This window comes from Rosa rugosa, chromosome 2, assembly GCF_958449725.1.
Source record: "Rosa rugosa chromosome 2, drRosRugo1.1, whole genome shotgun sequence".
Classification (NCBI taxonomy): domain Eukaryota; kingdom Viridiplantae; phylum Streptophyta; class Magnoliopsida; order Rosales; family Rosaceae; genus Rosa; species Rosa rugosa.
Genome location: NC_084821.1, coordinates 24,514,009 through 24,536,957, shown reverse-complemented (window position 1 = coordinate 24,536,957; position 22,949 = coordinate 24,514,009). Strand labels below are relative to the sequence as shown.

Below are 22,949 nucleotides of genomic sequence, written 5' to 3'. Positions count from 1 at the left end.
CCCTCTCTCTCCCTCCCCTCCCCCGACTCTCACTTTCTCTGTCTATAAACTATGGAGAATATGATGAACAAGATCCGGAATTTGGTCGCATACCCCGAAATCAACGAAGATTTCTACAGCCGTACCCTCTCCGGCGGCGTCATCACTCTCGCCTTCTCCATCGTTATGCTCCTGCTCTTCTCCAAGGTCGTACGCTTTCCTTTTGCTATTTCTCTTTGTTATTTGATTGGAATTTGTGTTTTCATTGAAGATCTGTCAGATTCTAGGGTTTGGAATTATGAAGTAATGTCAATTTTGTATTTCAAGTGGGTGGTATAGTCTTATCAGATCCAACCATATTCTCTCAGAGTCTACGAGTACGGGAGAATCTCACTGTTTTTGCTTCCTTCATTGGTCAATTCGACCAGGTAATGGTTTCCGTTCTTGATTTGGGTTCAAAATATTGGTGTTTGGTGATTGGGTTTAGGGATTTTCTTTGTGTCCTGCAAGTATAGGAACTTTTGATGGGGAAAAAATTGGTCTTTTTTTTTTTTTTTGGTGGTTTTCGTCCTATGAACTGGTATGCTGTTCTCAATGGTTTCTTACTGTTTATTGGTGGTTTAGGATGGGAGAGGTTGATAATCATTTTAGTATTATTTTCCTTTACAGGTATAAGAAAGTTGGGTACTTGAATACTGATGTTGGGCAACCTGAGTTCAGTCCTCGTGGGTTTCTATCTCTCCTTGTGCTACATGAAGTCACTCCAGGTAATTGTTTGGTTTCTGCAAATTTTTTTTTTTTTTGGTGTGGTTGCTTCATAGAACATTAAGCTTTTTGTTGTTTATGCTTCAATCTGATAGTATTTATTAATTCAGGAGTTTTGGTTGGAGTTTAAACTTTTTGGTGGTCAACTGGTCATAGAGTGCTGATCAACACGATTAAGCTTTTCACAAAGGATGATATGTGCCATTGTTTTGGTTGCCTGTTTCTCACGGGGTTTGATAATTACTTTCAGCATTTATATTAACAATTTGCTCTGTCAGAACAATAAATCCCTGAGAAACAAACTAATTGAAATGCAAATATAAGTGTCAAGCCCTCAATTTTACTGGACCAAAAATTCAGCATATATATGTCTGTAAAATATTATGGAATGTCAAATTCTGCAGTGACAGTCATCAGTCAATTCACTCTTCTCATGCTGATCAGATTACAAAAAAATTATGGTTATTTAATCATAACCAGGATAATGTATGCTAGCTTCCGGGAACAAATTAAATTCTCATATTGCTAATTAATTAGGATCTCCGAGTTCTGGAATGATCCTTCTTGTTGCACACCTCAGGAGTCAGGCTCATGTATGACAATTATGAGGGGGAACCTGTTCATTATTATCACTCCCAAATATTTCAAAAACATTAAGTCAGAAATATATATCATTAGACTAATAAACAAATTATTAATTAAAATGACGTGCGGTTGATATACTCCTCTGCCTTTTTTCAAAAAAAATATGACAACTAAGAAAATAGTAGGGCACAGAAGCCCTAGACAAATTGGTATCCTAGCTTAATGATCTAAAACAATTAAGGATTTTTGAACAAGGCATGATTTGCAAGCTGAAGACAATTAATCAAAGAGAGTTATCTTGTGGCGGTGCACTGCCATGCATGCATGCATGATGAAACAATGTGCATGATAGATTAGGTTGTTGGTAAATGGAAGTATGAGAGATTTGGGGACAGGAGAGAGGTGGTAGATGGAAGTCTACGCTGAAAGAAGAGAAGGAGCTTCCGAGCTAGCTAGGTTAGTGGGTTGAAGATTAAAGGAGGAAATCCAAATTGAAGATTAACAGTCAAATATGAGGACACCTGGCAAAATTCAAATGGTTGAGCTTTCTACCACTCTTCTACTAAAAAAAAACAAGAACACTGCAAAAGGAGGCCTGAAATTCCACTGAAGGAACGTTCGGCCCGAGCAAGCCCAAATGACTAGGTTAGTCCGCAACCAAAACCCAGACTTTAGGCCAATCATGAAGCCACTAATTTCCACCACGGAGCCAAACTCTTGCATGCCCGGATACCACTAGACATCTGAACGGAAAGCAAGGGTGGCAAAGAAGATCCCACCTTCAACCACTGGGATGGTACTCCCCCATGCGGCCATGCACACTCCAACCAGTACCACGTACCCAACCAACCTGCTCCAGACATCAGACCAAAAACCTATCTAGGGTTTCATTTCTGTGGTTTCAGAACCTGATACGCCTTCCAGTTACATATGCTATATATCTGTGTGCGTGGCATCCCCATATCCATTTCTGAACCTCTGGAACTAATTCTACGTGCTTCAGAGAATTAATCACATGCAGAGGCAACTGCATGGGTGCCCTTAATTCTAAGGGCCACAGAAAATGACATGCAGAGGCGACTGGGTGCCATTATTTATACAAACTGGTATATATATATATATATATATATATATATATATATATATATATATATATATATATATATATACACACAGAAATAAGCAACATTAATATTATTCATTCATGTCCCTATTCCTAAAAACAAATTAATTTCTCTACACCTAGATTTCGTCTATTTCTGGTTGGAAATCAATGTATGTATCCTTGGCTGGGTCTCTGTCAAAATGCGCTTGCCCCAGTCTTGCTAATCAAATCTACGCCTTTCATTCAGTCTTGCTAATCAAATCTACGCCTTTCATTTTCTGTCTTTACATTAGTTTTGTACGTCTTAAGGATGTAGCAGGTGATCACTAGCTTTCCATCTTTCTCAGTGTATGTTCCTGCTTTGTCTTTGTTCTACCTCCGATCTCACTTTCTCGTATATATTTTTCACGTCATTTTTTTGAAGTAAAGATGAAATTGTATTAATGATTTATACAATTATAATCGTACTGTAGGGCATCCAGAACAGGCTCTGGAGATTGAAAAAAACCCAATCCATATGAATGTCAGAATCAAAACCAAAACCTGCTAATCTATGAGCAACATGGTTAGCAATTCTATAAGTATGATGAACACCTATAAAATGAAATTCACCCAACAAACCTCTAATTTCTTCAACAATAATTCCCAAAGGAGAAAAATCTTGGCCGTCTGCTGTCACAGCCTTTACAGCCTCTAAACAATCACTCATTAAAGCAACATTTGTTATACCAAGTGCCTGGATGATCTCCAACCCAGATTTAATAGCAAGCAACTCAGTATGATAAGCAGAAGACACATTAGGCACCCTATAAGCAAAGCCAGCAATAAACTCACCCTTCTCATTACGGAGAACACCTCCAATGCCTCCATGCTGTAATGAAGGAACATAAGCACCATCAACATTCAAACACAACATACCAACCATGGGAGGGGACCAGAATGCAGTAGCTTTCGTCCTCTTGCAAGTTACCGGTGTCATGCTTCTATTAGCTTGAAGAAACTCTTCATACCAAGCCATAGTACAAGTAACAATTACTGGTGCTTGTTTAGCATTATCATTCCACAATTTATCATTTCTATTCTTCCAAAGCCCCCATAGGATCATTAGCAGCTTAGAAAAAAATGTCAGATGAGAGACTGGATGCCTGTTCCAGTAACCATTCCTTGAAAATAAAAGAAGGAGTAATGGGAACCTGAATAGAGAAAGGAGGAGCTGCAAGGATTTCCTGCGCAGTAGGACAACCACATAGCACATGTCCAACACTCTCTACCTGGTGTGAGCAAAGCAGACAACCCATATCACCAGTATAGCCCTTCTTACTTAAACTTTCTCTTGTTGGTAGCACGTTATGACATGCTCTCCAGACACAGATAGAAACCTTCCCGTGGATATTAGCTTTCCATAATGTCTTCCAAAGAGTACTGAAAGGGTCACCAAGAGAGGAAGAAGCAAAGAAATCCCCCATCACCAAAGCCCTAGCTGCAAAATAGGCGGATTTAGTAGAAAACCTGCCTTTCTTCTCAAACTTCCAACTCAAGCGATCTCTCATATTTCTGCTACTGAGAGGAATACACATAATAGCATCAACAACTTCCTGAGAAAAGAGAAGGTGCAAAACATCCACCCTCCAACTCCTAGTATTTGCATCAATCAAAGAAGAGACAGACTCAATTTCACAAGCAGGCGGTCTGCGCAATTGATGATGAGAGATATTTGGAATCCACTGATCATTCCAAATATTGATTGAGGTGTCAGTGCCAACCTGCCAACGTAAACTAGCCTGAAGCACAGTTCTAGCTTCCATAATGCTTCTCCATGCAAAGGAAGGGGAATCCCCCATATCCGCATCCAAAAAAGAAACATTCGGAAAGTATCTAGCTTTAAGCAATTTAGACAATAATGAGTTAGGATTAGTAATCAGCCTCCACCCCTGTTTTTCAAGCATAGATAAATTATGGGCATGCAGATTTTTGAAGCCTAGGCCTCCCTCACTTTTAGACAGACAAATCCTTTCCCAAGACCTCCAATGAATTTTGCGATTAGAATCTGAACCTCCCCAAAAGAATTGAGCACAGAGTTGATGCATGTCATCACAAAGACCTTTAGGAAGCATATAACAACTCATAACATAATTTGGAATAACTTGTGCCACAACCTTAATTAGAATCTCCTTACCAGCAGAACTCAAGTTTTTGGTGCGCCAGCTGATCAACTTCTTTGTCAGTCGTTCCTTTAAGTAAGAGAAAATTACCGTTTTGGATTTCCCAACATGAGGGAAATTCCCAACCTTAGAATCTCCTTACCCTCATTTTGTAATATGTTCTCGTTCTGAATTGAATACTATACAGACCTCTTCTTCATCATTTTTTTTTTTTTTTGCTCAAGAAAATATACAAAGCTTTCATGATATCAGAGCCAGGTTCATCTGTGACCTAGGGTTTGCTCATGCTCATCGTTGTTCTCAAATTCAATATCCGATTCAATTTCCTACAAAGACTCAGATAAGTTTCTACTTTTGAGGAAGAAGTTTAATTCTACAAGATGATGAAGATTGTTGCTGAAATTTACTGTGATTGTTAGCTTCGAAACTTTGAATTTACATACTCGGTGTTCGATTGTGATTTTCTACAAGTAATTGCGGTTATTCTTGAAGTTTTGTTATAGTTATTTCGTCGAACACTTGGTGTGTGTTCCTGACCTTTGCTCAGCTCGACTATTTCTCTTTTGATTTTGTTCCTCGAGTGCAAGGGTTTACTTCTTCTATGCATTTCTGGAAATTCTACACAGAAATCTCGAGCTGTAGCGCTTGCGCCATATAGATTCTGTCTACTTTTTCAATTTTGGGTTCTTTGCGATTGGTTCTTGATAACGGCTTCTGGCTTATGATTGGAATACTGGTATTCACTCGGTTATGGTTCTGCATTGGTATTACTATGACATCTTCTAATTTGGTCTACAATTTATCAATTGGTGATATTTGATCTATTTGCACAGTGGAGAGTTAGTTGGAATTTTGGATTGTGGTTTTGATTGTTCTTAATATATAGCATTACTTTGCTGGCATTGTACGAGAACAGTAGATCAAGGAAAATAGAAAGGCAATTGAAAAGGCGAATTTAAGATGCTAGAGATTCATTAAATACATGTTGTCTACGTCTACATTTGGTTTGGTTTCATGTGAAGAACTTCCAGTATTACCGTTGATTTGATTACTGTTGGTTTGGAATCACATTGCTGTTGATATTGCTCATCCTCATTCTCATCATGAACAGAGAGACATAATTTCCCATCATTTATGTTATTTCCAGTATGCAGAATTTAATTACTCTGAGGCTTGATCACAATACTTACATTCCATGGTTCTTTCAAATGGAAAATTTGCTCCGAAGTCTTGATTTAATGGGATACATTGATGGTTCGTGTCCATCTCCGCCTCAGTTCCTGCTTACTGACGATAGGATAACTACTGAAGTTACTAGGGAATTTATGGAATGGAACAAAAATGATAAGGCAGTGCTAAGTTTTATATCTGCCACTATATCTAGTGAAGCATTGTCCTCTTTAGTTGGCAATAGGAATTCAAGGGAGGATTGGCTCAATTTGAGGAACAAATATTGTGCAGTTTCAAGATTTGATGCCATGCAACTCAAGATTAGTCTACATACATTACAGAAAATAATGATTCTATAGACAAGTATATTCGACGTGTCAAATCTGTTAGAGATGAGTTGGCGTTTATAGGTGTGCATTTTCCTGATGAAGACACTAGCTATCATCTTAACTCTCAATGGTTTGCCTCTAGAGTATAGCACCATCAAAGTGGTTATTAAAGCCATGGACAAATTTTTCTCTATGGAAGAGTTTCGATCTCAATTGTTGGTTATTCAGAGAGATTTTGAGAAAACAATGGTGCTTCAAACTCAAAATACCATGTCTTCCAATGCTGTCATTTACAATAACAATTCCTCTCGAAGTGTGAAATATGGAATGTCAAGTCCTGGAATGGCATCTCATGCAATCTTGTCATCTCAGTATACTGGTAATTGTTTTATGGCACCTGCTTTAGATAATGCTGCATCAAATGCTGGTTTCTTGCCTAATGTTACCAATAATAGTGTGCTATTTGGTATACCTGCATATAATCATTTCAACATATCATCTTCTGGTTCCAATGTCCATCATTATTATGCACCATCACCTGTTTCCAGTTCAGTTCTTAATGTGCCTATTGCTGCCTTAAACTGTCAAGCAATGGTTCCATTCACCCCTAATATTGGTATTCCACAGTCTGCATCGAATTCTAGATATTTGTTGAGCAACAATGTTGGAAATGAAAATCTCACACTAATTCACAGTGGGGCTTCTCTTAGCTCTGGCAACCTTGCATGTGATCATCCCAGGTCTATCAACTCCTTTGAAGAAGCAGTCAACAATGGTTCAACTGTGCAAGTTCCATCTGCCTCAGCCACAGTCCAAGCATCTGCAAGTATTATGGAAAAAGATACTAACGAGACTGTAACTGATGGTGAGATCGGAAATGTTGAGAAGACTGAAAATGAAGAGAAGAAAGATGAAACTGCGGACCCAAGTACTGAAGGTGTCATTTTGAACTCATTTCAAAAGCTTTCGAGTAGCCAAAATGCCTTCACAAATCTTTCTGGAACTAGGTTTTCCACTTCCACCATTTCTTTTGGGCTTATTTTCAAGGATGGGTCTGCATTAAGGACAAGCTCAGGCTCACTTTTTGAGTCAAAAAATGGTCTGCCTTCTGGTCTTGGTCTATCTAATAATGGAAGTTCTTCACTCTTTGCCACAGCAGGGCCTTCAATTGTGTCTAGGAGTTGACATGCTAAAAGTAGCACGCAATTTAACACTGCAAAATGTAGTTGTCAGTATAGAATAGGTAGAGATCGTTCAAGTCGGGGATTGAGGGTACACCTGTAATTGCATAAACAAATAAAGAATTAATAAAAGTATGAATTATTATTTACAAAAATAAACAAAATTACATGAGATCGAAATTAGGGGGGGTTTAGGATTATAAAATTAAAACAAATAAAATAAAGAAATTGTAAAAACACATATACAAGGGTGGAACACAAGGAACAAAGATCAAAACCACATCCATATGAATGAAATCCAATCACAAATCTTATTGTTGATCTTCTATATCATGAGAAAGAAGTTGACCATGTGAAACGTTAATAAGCAAACGATTTCCCATTTTTTACTTTCCTTGAATATTTAATCTAAGTGAAAGCACCTAAGTTAAACCTATTGAACATGCAATCATAGTCTAGAAAGCTAGCTACTCAAGAACACATTCAATGCATAAAGAACAAATAAATGATGTAAACCAAAGTGCACAACCTAGTATGAAAAAGTTCATCTATTTGCAATCCTCCTTAATTGATTTCGACTTTTGTCCAAAGCCTTTACTACTTATGAATTAGGTTCACAAAACTATTAGGTGAATTGTTTATCTAAATCTAGCCCCAATGGCATGCATATATCTTAAGTTGGCCACCAAAGAACATAAACATGTAAAAGTTTTCTGTAATCCAAAATCAATCAAGCAATCTCACATAAGCAACATAGAAATCAACATATAGAAATCACAACTTTATTTCAAAACATATAAACGGGCTTTAAACTTTGCCCTTAATGTTATGTTAACTAGAATTCATAGTTTACGAAATTAAACAAAGGAAACAAAAGAAAATGATGAAATACACCGGGAAAGATGAATGGCAAAGTCTTGAGCCGAAGAACTTGAAGATCCTTGAAAGCAAGCAATCTTCTAGGGACGACAAAAGGGTGGATGGCGGCTAGGATCTTGATGTATTGCATGTCTTCTTCTCCTCTTTGGTTGATCGATAACGCAGACTATGAAGACTAGAGAATGGAATTCTAAATTTGTGAGTGAAAAGAATGAAAGAATTGTGGAATGAAAACGTCCCAAGGATGCATCTATATATAGGGGATGTCCAAGCCTTCTGGATTCTTCTTTTAATTTCTAGGAATTATCTGATTGATCCACACAGCTCCAACCAATCAGATAAATCCATGTTAGCATTCTTGTGTCATCCAACCAATGAGAAGCCTCCAAAATTGCACCTTAATTCTAGGAAGATAATCTTTGCTAATTTAAAATGAATATTTTCTGATTTTATCTCCTAAAATTCATCCAAATAGGGGTGTGAACGTATCTGGGACTTTGTTTCCATCATTTCTGCATGTTGTAATCCTTTAAAACTCTACAAGGATGATGCCAAACTCTTCTGGAAGCCTCTAGGACGTCACATGTGTAATATTATCTGAAATATGAAGCATAAATTAGGCCATGGGCTTCCCGATGTGATTTGGGCCTCAAAACAGAAATTCTCATCAAAAGTGTGATCCACAGTTTGACCTTCCTGTACTAAATCAGTCATAACTTCTTCTAGAAAAATGATATTAATAAGCCGTAAAAATCTCTGGAAACTAGACATTTGAGGCTTTCCAACAATATAAAGATCATCATCTAGGTCGTCTTGAGCTGCTCTCAATGCTCTATCAAAGTTGACTGACTTGCACAGGCAGATTTCTGATTTGGCCTTTCATGCGTCTTTTCTCCTAGTGCTCCCAGGTTTCGTAGCCCCATCGGGACTCCTCATGTCTTCAGGATTCCTAGTCAAACAAGGACTCTTCACATGAAGTATTCTTGTACCTTCCGGAATATTTTTTTGCTTTCCTAGTTCAACTGGGACTCCTTGTGTCATTAAGATTCATTTTCCTGGTCGGAGTAGGTTTCCTAGTCCAACTAGGACTCTGCATTTTTTGCCATTTTTTGTCATTTCTCCGAACATGTGTTCCTAGTTGACCAAGGATTTCTACTTTGACTGGGATTTCTACTTTGACTGGGATTTCTAGTCGAACCAGGAAAACTCCATTTCTTCATTTCAGCTCATTTCAGCATCCCCTATGCATTCTACTTGTCATTTCCAACGTCTTACATCCTTCTCAGGTACCTTTAAACTCATTTCCTTGTCATTTATTCCAATATACCTAGAAAATAGAAACTAAGTTAAAAACGGATTAAGTTAAGGAAATAACAAAGCAAAATATGAGGAATTGGCTATTAAAACATCGCATTAAAATGCTCCTATCATGAGTGACACCCCTTCAATTGTGTCTAAAGAACAAGAATTTCGAAGATTGTCTACAAGGCATCAACCCACCAAGCAGCTCATGTCTACTTCTTCAAATAAAACTACACTGTATTGTAGGCAGGCCTCTCATCCAGTGAAGCTATGTCCATCTCTGCCACTTATTCCTCCTGGTTGACCTTTGAAACAAGCATTCTTGGTTGTTCTCTTCTTACTTCTTTCATACGCTGCAATCTGATGCTAGGTTCCGATACACCTAAAATAGGCGTAATAATTTAACCCTGCAATCACAAATATTAGTCAATCGTAGTATAGGAAAGAAGGGGTCTCCCGCAGAGGATTGTGTCTAAATCACTAATCTATGACTCGATTTAAAACTAAAAACCTTATCTATCCAATCCAAAAGGGAAAATTTCGCAAACAGTACACCAAGTACAAGCCACTAATAATTCTTATACATAAAGTTCCAAACCAAACATTTCGGTACACGAAATCTGAAACTCGACCCACTATCAGTACACGACGTCAATTTTTGACACCAAAATGTCCATTATGCCCTCAGTTTTTTTTTTTTAATAATTGTTTTTTTCTGTTATTTTTTTCTATTATTTTTTTTCCTTCTTTTTTTCTGTTAATTTTTTTTTTGTTATTTTTTTTTCCTTCGTTTTTTCTGTTATTTTTTTTCCTTCATTTTTTTCTCTTTCTTCTTCCTTCTTCCGGGCTCACTCCCTCGCTTCCAACGCCGCCCTTGCCCTCCAATTGGTGAGATTTATGGTCCTACAGCTTATATTTGTAACTCAGCCAATATTTAGTCATGTGAAAAGAAAGAAAGAGATAAAAATGAAGGAAAAAAAAAACGAAGGAAGAAAAAAAAACAGAAAAAATGAAGGAAAAAAAATAATAGAAAAAAATAACAGAAAAAATGAAGGAAAAAAAATAATAGAAAAAAATAACAGAAAAAAAGAAGGAAAAAAAAATAACAGAAAAAAAGAAGGAAAAAAAATAACAGAAAAAATGAAGGAAAAAAAATAACAGAAAAAACGAAGGAAAAAAAATAATAGAAAAAAATAACAGAAAAAACGAAGGAAAAAAAATAACAGAAAAAAAAAATTATTAAAAAAAAGAAGAAATGAGGGCATAATGGACATTTTGGTGTCAACAATTGACGTCGTGTACTGATAGTGGGTCGAGTTACAGATTTCATGTACCGAAATGTTTGGTTTGGAACTTTATGTATAAAAATTATTAGTGGCCTTTACTTGGTGTATTGTTTGCGAAATTTTCCCAATCCAAAATAACTGACTGGCAGACGACTCTAAACTACTCTAAATGCAACGAAAATTTACAGAGACTACCTCGACACACTAAAATAAAGGCTGACAAGGTTTCACAATTTTTGAAGTTTATTTGGTATGTCAAATAAATAAAAGAAAACGAAGAACAGAAAGGTGACGAAAATAAAATTACTGTTTTTGGGTTTTTATTTTAGGGTTTTGAAATAAATGATAAAAGGCTAGCTAGGAACTACTTCTCACCACTAGACCATGATTACACCTATGATATGTTTACCAACTTGTTTCAATTCATTCGGATATCCTTACCCAAGCTAAGCCAATGATGTGTTGATCTTAACCTATCAATCTTTCTTACTTGGCATGTTAAGAGAATGATGTCTTCAACTAACTTAGCTTCTAGAATGGAACCTAGAGTAATGTTCTCGCACAGCTCTCACCTAGAAGTCATTAAGGTCAAAAAGATTATGAATAAGGCTAGGCAATTTCGGTACTGATGTTGTCCTAATCTACCTAGATATTGGTTCATAAGAATGGGTCTCAAGTCATTCAATCGCTACTCTAGAATGCATATAGACATGGATGATCATACACACATTCATAGCAATATAACCTAGCATGCTTACTAATGTTGGCCACCACTAACAAACATACAAGATTAATCAATGATAAACCAATGAACCAATAAACAACCAAAATTCAAGAAACATATTAATAAATACCAATATCATAAATTACATCATGTCTAGGGCTGAAAGCAGCCCCTAACTATGGAAAACTATTAGCAAGACATAAAAGAAATAAAATAAAATAAGAAAAGAGAGGAAGGAGAGGACGGTGGCAATGGACTGATGTTGCACGTCCGAAGATCTCCCCAATGATGCCCTAGACTCCTTTTTATATAGTTATTGCGTCAAGACTTCTTCTCCTCCAAGAACTAAGGAATTTGATCTCTAATTAAAGAAGGACTTTTAATTCTTCTTCCCTTATAACTCTAGGAAACAATCTTTCCTTCTTTGAACTCAGATTCGCGTGCAGCCTGACCTTCTTGTACTAAATCGGTCATAACTTCTTCTAGAAAAATCATATTCATGAACCGTAAAAAGATTTGGAAACTAGACATACAAGGCTTTCCATCAATGTAAAAATTATTATCTGGATCGTCCTGAACTGCTCTCAGTACTCTGTCGAAATTGACTGATCTGCACAGGCAGATTTGCTGATTTTGGCTTTCAATCCCTCTTTTGCTTCTTTTCTTCTTCTTTGCTCTAAAATACCTACAAAACATATAAACAAAGTAAATAACTAGAAAATATCAAGAACTAACAATGAAAATATAAAGGAATTTGATATAAATAATGTACAATTACGCTCCTATCAAGTTCCCTCCCATCAACTTGAGGGTTGGTGTTAAGGGTAAAAGTGTATTTTGCCATCTACTTGATACTCTTGTATAAGTAGCTGACTAGTACCCTCATTTTGTAATATGTTCTCGTTCTGAATTGAATACTATACAGACCTCTTCTTCATCATTTTCTTTCTTTTTGCTCAAGAAAATATACAAAGCTTTCAGTAAGTTTATATATAACTAGGTGACAATCAAAGTCAACTAAACGGGGGCTAGCTAGCTAGATCTAGAAATGAAATTAATGTTGAACTTTAACCATCTGAATGAGATTTCTCACGTTTTCATAATAAATATATAAGAACCAAAAATTTCAATGGACCAATATTTAATTTCCTTAATTTGCCAAATAATTAGGTGATCCTAACCAGAAACATGCTACACATGCATGCTTGAGTATACAGCTCGATCTGCTACGCCTAGCCTTCACTTAACAATCAAATTTCCGGTCTTCATAATCTGCGTTTCAAACTCACAAACCAAAATCATGTGTAAGAATTGATACCACGCACAGGAAGAAATCAATGCAGTTCAAGAAAAATAATGGTTATGTACGTGTATCTTTTATTTATTTATTTTTATCAAGATCACACCGTATATTTAAAGACTTTTTAAGCATGGAGATTAATCCGTGTCGGGGGAGTTATGTCAAAACGCTTCATTCCGCTGACTATCAAGAATATATTGGAATTTAAACTCTAATTAGCATTGACGGAATTTGAACAGATCTGGAGTCTCTTATCAACTTGACCACCTGTTGTGGTTATGTATCCGCTTATTTTAAAACCAATATACTTGCTTATCAAATTTCAAACTTAATCATGCAACAAAACCCACTACATCATACGTACGTTGGCTAAAAACATGAAGTCATATCACATACTAACGAGGGTTTACTAACTATTAACTAATTCACCTGTTCTCGTTTTGCATGATTCTGTCTAGTTATCAATTGTCCATATATATATATAACAAGCTTCGTTGACTATTTTGCTCCCCAACTCCCCAAGTTTGGCATGCAAATATATTGACCAACTGTCAGTCTATCTCAAATTGTCAAGTACACTCTAGCTCCCCAACTCCCTCCCGTTCGTACTTACGTGTGTGTATATCTATAGTCAGCCACCTGTAGCACATGCTGCATTACTTAATAAATTTGAGGTAGATACATCGATCTCAATCTCAGCTAGCTTACACTAATCTAAGACAATGAAATGTGACAAATAAAATCTATGATTACTAATGGTACTTAGCTAGCTAGGGTTGCGCGCAACTATCTGTTTAGCTAGTACGTGCTGGTCTTGCTCCATGTATTCACTGTCGAATGACTTGAATCTCATAATTGCTTAGACCTCGTCTGCGAATACAACAATGTAATTAGTTTATTTATTTATTTAAAGATTAATCTTTTTCATAAACTCCGCATATTCATGCAACTCCAAGATTAATTTAAACAAATAAACAATATGACAAATATCAGTTACAGGAACCAACCCCAATATCTCAGGTTAGTGTTGCTGTCATGAGCTAGATGTTGCTTATTGTAGAGGCTGATAAACATGTATAGTGGCTCATAAAATATGTTGAGCGTGACTGTCTCAAGTCAACTGAATTATCGATATAGTGTTTAGAGTGTAAATGTTTATGAAATGTGAACCTAACTTTTTCACCTAAATGCTATACTTGCAACTCATAGTTGATTGATGAGAAGAAAACTTAACGCCTTCCAAGCAAAGGACTTCTCCCGGCGTGCTTTTAACTATGTGAAGATTAATTACTTGACGCATTGTTTACCAAGACTCTATCAAAATGAATATAAACACTCTAAAGCAAGACGCCCTTATTTTCGTATACGTTGACCACTATGAAAGAAAACTCACCAAACAAAAGTTGACCGACGCGTCTCTTTTTCTTGTTTAATTTTATGTCATTATGACATCAGTAATATTCCACTCACACGTACAAAATGAAATGAAATTATATATTTGGGTCCAAGTCTAACATACTTTTGCTCGACGAGTAGGCTTGGACCTTTTGGTAATATAAATAGCACGTGTACATTTTCTCTGAAAATGGAAATGGCCGACTTAATATAAGATCCATCACCATCCTTGAACAGGAAAGGAGAAGTGGACAACACCAACAACAACAAGAGAAGTTGTCGAGATGAATTAGTGAAATAGTTGGTGGGTGTATATATCTTGTTTTTCAGATATTAATATATAATATTTCGGCTGTTAGAATCTCTCTCCATCAGTCCATCTGCACTTCACCTAGGTGAGGAGTTTGTTATTGTTTGCAGAGGTGTTGTAGGCAATGCTTCCTTTAGTAATGTAAGTAAATCCAATGGCATCTTAATTTGATTCTTTTAGATAATGCATTTTGTTGGGAAGAAAGCTAGCTTTCGTTAGGAAGTTTTCATCATAGAAGAAATAGTCAGAATTGTTTGGTTCCGTACAAATAAAGAATTAATGCGTGGAAATAAAATTCTCATCGGAAAATAGATAGACCAAAATACAAAATATAAATGGGTGACTCACTGCAAATAGTATCGATTGCAAGTGGTTAAGTCATATGGCCATGCAGATTTTATTGCACAACAGGATCAAATTATAATTAGTTTGATCGAATATAGACGAGAGGGGCCGGGAGAAACTTAAACGCCTTAAACTCTATTATTAATACCCTAAATACGTTTTTTTTTCTTTCCTTTCTGTTTTAAGGCGATTTTCAAGTCAAGATTTTGTAATGTCGAAAGGGTTTCCATGGTTGTTGATACATCAAGAAAAATGCTCTGTGTATTGGCCTCACCTACTTCCATTGCTGTCGTGTATAGTTTTGTCAGGGTGAGCAAAACTTCCCCGACATACATGTCTTGCTTGTTCCTGAGTTTTTTGGATGTGTATGGTGTTTTGGGTTGTAAAAACCAAAAATCTCATACCTTGAAACAATTTTCTCATCATTTGACATTTTTGAGAGCTAGGTGGGAGCTTTGAGATCTCGGTTTGACTCCACCATGAGTCAAACCCATGGGTAGTTCTTCCTTTTTCCCTTCCTTCTCTTTTTAATTTGATGTTCAGGGCTTGTATTTGTAATATATATTGTGAGTAGTTGGATTTGAGGCTAGGGCTAACCCTGGGCAAACTTATGTGCAAATAATGTAAATTTCTATGTATTTGATGGTTATGCATGTTTTGAATCTATGGGCTTCAAAACTTTAATATTTACTAAATGTGTTTGCTAGCTTTGTCACCTAGAAAGCCTGTTTATCAAACTAATGAATCGGAAACTTGAACTTGACCACTTCTTGAATCCATGAGCATGAGTTGCCTTTAGGTGATAGCTTAATGATTCCTACAAGAAATGTTAAGTTGTTTGAATTTCTTACTCTAAACTTAATGCATGTATTCGTGAGTGTAGTTGCTCTAAAGAGGTGTTAGGCTTGCGGTTCATAGCCCACTTGTGTTTTAATGAAATATAAATGGGATTAAGGTTGTGTAATTTAACTTAGCTTTACCAAAGTTTGTTGAATTAAATGATTAGTTGGTTTCTTGGTAGCTTCACCAAACTACTAAGGGAAAGTTTGTCAAAGCATGTTATTACATCAAATTTGAGTTACATTTTGTGAATGAGTAAGGTTAGGTGTGATGCCTAAGTCTCTATTCTTCTCATTGATTTAGTCTCTACATTTTTGTTTGTTTACTTTATTTTTGTGCAACTTAGTTTTCTTTATAAAAATCAACCAAGCCGTTTACTACCACAATTGTTAATACCATCCTCATGAGGTATTGAACTTGTAAATGGGCTAAGGTTGTGAACTTGTAAAAATGTAGACTTTACATGTATTTTCTAGGTTTTATATTCACGGTGATCTAGCTAGGGTAGAGTACTCAATCCCTTGGGTACGATACTCTCACTTTTCATTTACTAGAACTTGACCTCCTATACTTTGGAGTAGGGCACATTATCCATAGATTTGCATACACTTGCATACTCAAGGATGTTCCCATGCCAGCTGCATTCATTAAATATCATACCTTTGGAACAGATAACCAATGAAACTCATAACATAATAAAATAAAATAAAGTCAATAAGCATCAAATTTTTAGAACTTGAAAGTCATCTATACTATTTATTTATTTATTTCAATTGTCACCTGAAACTCAAGTGTTTTACCCAAGTTAGTATATGTATAGTAAGTATGGCATGGTCGAATGAACTTTTATGTTAGATATCCAACTAATACAAACCATTATACGAACTAAATTCTTAATGAGATTTCATCGAATACATTGAGTGCGCCGCAATGAAAAGTAAAAAACACAAATAAAACTATAACATTGTTCTCCCCAATCTTAATTAATCACAACAACAAATACTATTGATATTAAGAAACAAATAACTTAATTACCTCTATGATAGAAGGTTTGTGAACCTAAAAGAAAGATATGCAAAACTCTCTCAGCATTTGGTTCATTTAAAGCAACAATCAACCCATTTAAATTTGAAAAATGAGCAATACTACATTATTCTAGTCATATTTCTGCCTAGATCAAGGGGTCTAGATAGAAGCGAGATATAGAGAGTAAGAGAGTGTAGACACAAGATGTATAGTGGTTCACCTCCCATTTTAGAGAGATTACGTCCGCTTGAATGTTTCACTATATGTTTGGGCCTTGCGACCCAAATATATACAATAATAGAGATCCCCATCTAAGAGGGAATAAGTCTTTTTTTTATAAGTAAGGGAGGCTCATTTCTTTACATTTTCTCTCATATGGGATGCTAAGCCCTATTCTAGTGTACGAATGCTTATCTCGAAACATATTAGCGAGGATGGATTGGTGGTTCCCTGGCAAGGTCGTAGCTGGCTTCTACCATGACGAGGTAACTCGGGTGTCGGTCTACGAGATGCATGTCATGGTCGGATCCCACCATATCTTGTGGCCCACTAAAAAGGTATTACTTATTCTTGGTGACATAGTAATACTAGATTTATGTACAAGTCTCCATCGAGGATGGAGGAAGATACAGAGAGGCCAAGGACAACACTTTCCCAACCCTAGCAGAGCAACCCCTCTAGGTATTTTCATTTCTGACAAATTGGGTCTATATTGAATTGCCTTATTAAGAGAAATCCACCTGACTTAATACATTCATGACATCTTTACTTTTCTTTTTCAAATAACGACCTTCTCTCAATACACCTCATTTGAGTTCCTAAAAGAACCCCAATATTTTTTATTAAAAAAAAAAAATACTGAATTATGCATTATACCTTTGACTCAATTTAGGATTCATATCTCTCTAGAAACCCTAGAGAAAACACACACACACACACACACTCTCTCTCTCTCTAAATACACTGTTGGTTATGTTGGTGCATGTTCGGCTGGTTCCCAAGTTGGCAACGGCCTCTGGCCTAGCCGGCTTACGTTGGACTCGGCTAGACGGGAAGTTTGTCTAGGAGGTGTGTGTCTTAGGTTTAGAGGAGAAGATCGAAGGGTGTACCACCTCCTCTCGCTCGGCTGAAGGGAGTGGCTGACTCATGGCTGGGGGCTGGGATTGGAGTGGGCAGGGGATTTTGCCGAGGTGGAGTGGTGTCTGGTGGCGGTCGGCGGGCCGAGTTCGATGGATTAGATCGAACGTTGTCTGGTTGATTGACGACGATGACCGATGGTTAGCTCGATTCTTGTGGCAGAGCTTCCAGGTGCTGTTTGGTGTGGGATTTGGACCTCGGTGGTTGGCGTCCCTCGCCTTTGGTCGGATGACGACGGTGTCGTGGTGTTGGTCTGATGCCAGTGGTGGGTAAAAGAGGGTGGACGCGCGACGAGGCAGATCTTGGCTTGGGCCTGGACGGTTAGGGTTGGTCCACTTGCTGATCTGATCTTTTGGGCTTGGGCACTGTCTATAGGCCCATTGTGGGCTGCAGTTTGGGTTGGGGCTCAATTTTCGAGCCCTGCCCTAGGGTTTATTTTTACTTTATGTTATTGTTTATTTATATTATTTAGTTTTATTGCACTTTATGTGAGCAACAAGTCTCTACATTAGTTGTGTAGGACTAGTCGGACTTTGTGTCTGTGTGTGCACTCAAAGTGCCTTGTCTGCTTTAGGTAGGCAGCGAGTTCTTTGCTTTGTCAAATGGTCGCTACCGTCTAGTGGCAAGGTGAAGTTAAGTGTCGTCGGGTCTATTTTCCTGCGGCAACATAATAGGAAAATTGTGCTTTTGGTAATTATGCTATGTTGTAATCGGATTACATATCAAGTTATCTTTCCAGTAGAGCACTCTTTGCTAGTTAGTGCTTGTTAGAATACATGTCTTATGTGGAGATTCCTGATATCATTTCGGGACATACTCTAGATGCTTATTGTACTTGGGGTTTTAAGCTAAATGTCTCCCCTTGTATTCTACAGTTTCATTAATCAAGGCTTAAGAGCAGCCGCACCAACCCTTTATTCAAAAAAAAAAAAAAAAGGTGAATTAGAGATCTAATAAGTATGAGATGTCAAAAAATTAAATTTAGAGGTATAACTAGAATCACCATTTTATTAAAAATCTTTACATAGGTTGATTGACATCCACATTCATTGCATCTCCATTGTCTCTCCAACTCAACCCCAACCCCATTCAAGTGTAGATGGAAAGTACAAGATCTTAAATGATATGTATTAAGACTTAAATTTTTTTGATGTGAGACTTTATTCTCCAACACTATCCCTTATGAGAAACTAAACAACAAACCCCATGTGAAATTTGTTCTTGCATCGAGAATAAATCAAATAATAAACACAAATCGTACAAAACACATAAAACGTGATAAGATGAATTTTTCATTGCCAAACTATGAATTAAAATTCGAAATTTGTAATTAAATGATAATAGATTGAGAGACTGAAATTCTGTGAGTGTAATTTAATAATCACAGCATAGGAAAAGACACCTCCAATAAAATTGGAAGGATATCCTTCATCGAAGGATAGTATATCTTTTGTTTTTTCCCTTTGGTTTTTTTTTTTTGGCCAAGCTATCCGCATAGTTACTGTTATTCAAGGCCGGCCCTGAGGGCTGCCACCTGAGGCAGCCGCCTCAGGCCACCGGCTCCCGGGGGCCTCCTGAGTTTCTGTACATATGTTAGACATAGTATATATATAAATAGTTTCCTCCTATTAACAGCAAATTGTGCATTGCTCCAGCGGTGGTGTAGTCAGTCCGTGTCTTTCCCCACCAAGGTTCGAATCTCCCTTTTGTTCCACTTCTATTTTTGACCTTTTCAGGTTTCTTGTTGTTTGTTTTTTTTGTCCCCAATCACTTGAGCTATTTTTTTTTGGACCCGCTGGCCCAGCCATAAAAAAGAAATTATATTTAACTAGTTTTGTAATTCAGAAATTTATGTAGAGAAATAAATTCATATACTTTGGTTTTGCTATTAAAATTTAATTTACTCTTTCAAAAATACATGATTTTATATTGTTATTTGGCATATGTATATATATATATATATATATATATAGATATATATATATACAGATTTTATCCAGAGTGAGGCCTCGCTTTGAAATTTCAGAGCGAGGTTAGGGTTTATGGTCACTTTTTGGTCTCATATCCACATCTCGACCGTTCAGTTTTTAGCTACTAATGTATAGATCATCTATACAAAATTTCAGCCAAATTGATGATCTTTAAGGTATATATATAGACACACACACACACGAAGGCCACATTTTAATTCTTCGCCTGAGGCCGTTAGAATCTCAGGACCGGCCCTGCTGTTATTTCTGATAGGGCATTATAGCTCTCTTTTTTTGGTCATAAAGGGCATTATAGCTTAAGACATTTGATTGTTCAATCTTGGTTTGTCCCTACGCCATTATAAGCAGAGAATTTGGGTTGTCCATTGGGCATGGCCTTTTCCACTTTCACTCCCTGCCAGATTGGCTTTTACACAATACACATGTCTCCGTGTCTCTCTCTGCGCTCCCGTCATCAATCGCCACACATTTCCGTATCATTTCTCACTCTAGTATATGTGGTAAAATGGTAAAAACCCCCTACCAACCCTTACCAACCGTTGAACTTTCCCAAAAGGAAAATCTGGAAATTACCCACCAACCTTATAACTCGGGGCTTTATTCCCCTTTTCTTACAAGTTGCATAAACATTCTTATCTAATTTGTTAAATACACACTAAAAAAGGCAATAAAATGCATTATGTTATGAAAAATAAATGTGAAATTCTTATCCACATTTACATTTTTTATTTTTTCATATTTTATTTAAAGAAATTATTTTGAAGTTGAGTTGTTTTGTTTTACACCATTCATGTGTCATTGAATATAAATAATTTTCTTCATCAATTATTTATCAAAAAAAATCATCAAGACCACCGTGAAATAAATAATAGTTTATATTAAAAAAAAAATTAATAATATAAAAGCGGGGATGGTGAGGTGAGCGAGGGTAGGTGTGAGATTGACCAAACCATCTCCTCCTCTCTCTCACACACACACACACACGCACAGCACAACAGACTATCCATTCCTCCCTCTCCCCCCGAAGACCTGTCTACTCCCCTCCCTCTTCTCTCTCAATATATAAACCCTTCTCAACCTCCTTTCCTCTCAGCTTGACGTTCCCTTCCAAAGAGAACACCAAGCTTTACCTCTGAACTCCTCTTCTCCATCTTTTCCATTTCATCTTTTCTTTTATTTCCCTCCACCACCATGCAGGCTCTTTTACCACCCAATTATCTCCTCAAGCCCTACATTCCCCTCCCGTCCCGGGTCGGGCCGACCCGCCTCACCGTCCAATGCGCCTACCGCTCCGACTCCCTCAACTTCCACAGCTCCGTCGGCTCCACCCGATCCGACTGGCAGAGCTCCTGCGCCATTCTCGCCAGCAAGGTCGTCTCCTCCCAGGAGCAGCCCGCTGAAAAATCCGGAAGCGCCGACCACGTCGCCGCGGTCAACGGCCACAAGACCTCCGTTGACCTCGACCTCGTCCCCATCGAGAAGCTCTCCTCCACCGACGACAAGCCGGCCTCCCCTCCCGCCAAGGCCCTCACCATCGCCGACCTCTCCCCGGCGCCTATGCACGGCGCCCAGCTGCGCGTGGCTTACCAGGGCGTTCCCGGCGCGTACTCCGAGGCCGCCGCCGGTAAGGCCTACCCCAACTGCGAGGCCATTCCCTGCGATCAATTCGAAGTCGCTTTCCAGGCCGTGGAGCTCTGGATCGCCGACCGGGCCGTTTTGCCGATTGAAAACTCCCTCGGCGGCTCAATCCACCGGAATTACGATCTTCTCCTCCGCCACCGCCTCCACATCGTCGGCGAGGTCCAGTTACCGGTCCACCACTGCCTGTTAGCACTCCCGGGGGTCCGAAAAGACTACTTGACCCGAGTCATCTCCCACCCGCAGGCCCTGGCCCAGTGCGAGCTCACTCTCACCAAGCTCGGCCTCAACGTCGCACGCGAGGCAGTCGACGACACCGCCGGCGCCGCCGAGTTCATCGCCGCCAACAACCTCCGCGACACGGCCGCAATCGCCAGCGCACGCGCCGCCGATCTGTACGGGCTGAACATCCTCGCCGACGGGATCCAGGACGACTCGAGCAACGTGACCCGGTTCGTGATGCTGGCCCGGGAGCCGATAATTCCCCGGACGGACCGGCCGTTCAAGACGAGCATAGTCTTCGCGCACGACAAAGGGACGTCGGTGCTGTTCAAGGTGCTATCGGCGTTCGCGTTCAGGAACATAAGCTTGACGAAGATCGAGTCGCGGCCGCACCGGAACCGTCCGATCAGACTGGTGAACGACTCGAACGAAGGGACGGCGAAGCACTTCGAGTACTTGTTCTACGTGGACTTCGAGGCGTCCATGGCGGAGGTTAGAGCACAGAATGCGTTGGCGGAGGTCCAGGAGTTCACGTCTTTCTTGAGGGTCATTGGAAGCTACCCTATGGATATGACCCCTTGGAGTCCTTCGCGGGGTGACTAGCAGCGCAATTTGTTTATTTATTAGGCCCATCTCCGCAAATTATTTTTATTACCATACAGAAGGACCGAGGGGAAAATTAATTTCGATTTTCTCATTCACTTTGTTCCTTTATTTTTATTTTTATTTTAATGAACTCTCACATCCATAAAATCCACCAACAAAGGAAAAAGAATTTGAAATTTGTTGTTGGGTAAATATATTTATTTTAAGTACATTTTTTAGTGGAAGAAATTGTGAGAGTTGCTCTACCTGTAAGAAATGTAAATAATCAAGTCTACATATCTCACTTGATGGTTTCAATCCGTTTGTATATGATATTGAGAAGGATTTGGTTCCTTCTTGGCTTTGTTTTGTTTTTTTTTTTTTCTTTCTTAAAAAGTTGTTGGGTTTCTTTCACTTTGATAGACTTGGTTGCCAAGCTACAGGTTGATGCTTATTAAGTGACCTAGTGTTCTGTTTTTGTTAAACCCCGACGGAGCGAGGATAATTTATTAAAAAAAGAAAAGAATAATAATAAAGTAGGAGGGGCCTAAATCATAGCCCACCTGAAACAAAAAACCAACCTATAACTTGCAACTAACGAAGAAAACTAACAGAACCGAAAATTGGGAAGCCCCAACCAATGGGATGTATCCCTTAATTGAGTGACTACTAAAGCATATGTCTCTACTTAGG

The 22,949-nt window shown here is 38.1% G+C and overlaps 1 protein-coding gene and 1 long non-coding RNA gene across 2 annotated transcripts; both read left to right on the top strand.

The window, feature by feature from the left end:
• Positions 1-1,172, top strand: LOC133734691 (uncharacterized). The gene is made up of 3 exons (XR_009858517.1): positions 1-407; positions 649-746; positions 855-1,172. It is a non-coding gene; the product is annotated as an uncharacterized LOC133734691 (long non-coding RNA).
• Positions 1,173-20,822: 19,650 nt separating this feature from the next.
• LOC133734688 (arogenate dehydratase 3-like) lies at positions 20,823-22,574 on the top strand. The gene has a single exon (XM_062162302.1). It carries the CDS (start codon positions 21,003-21,005, stop codon positions 22,272-22,274), a length of 1,272 nt encoding a protein of 423 aa, XP_062018286.1. The 5' UTR covers positions 20,823-21,002; the 3' UTR covers positions 22,275-22,574.
• Positions 22,575-22,949: the final 375 nt, after the last annotated feature.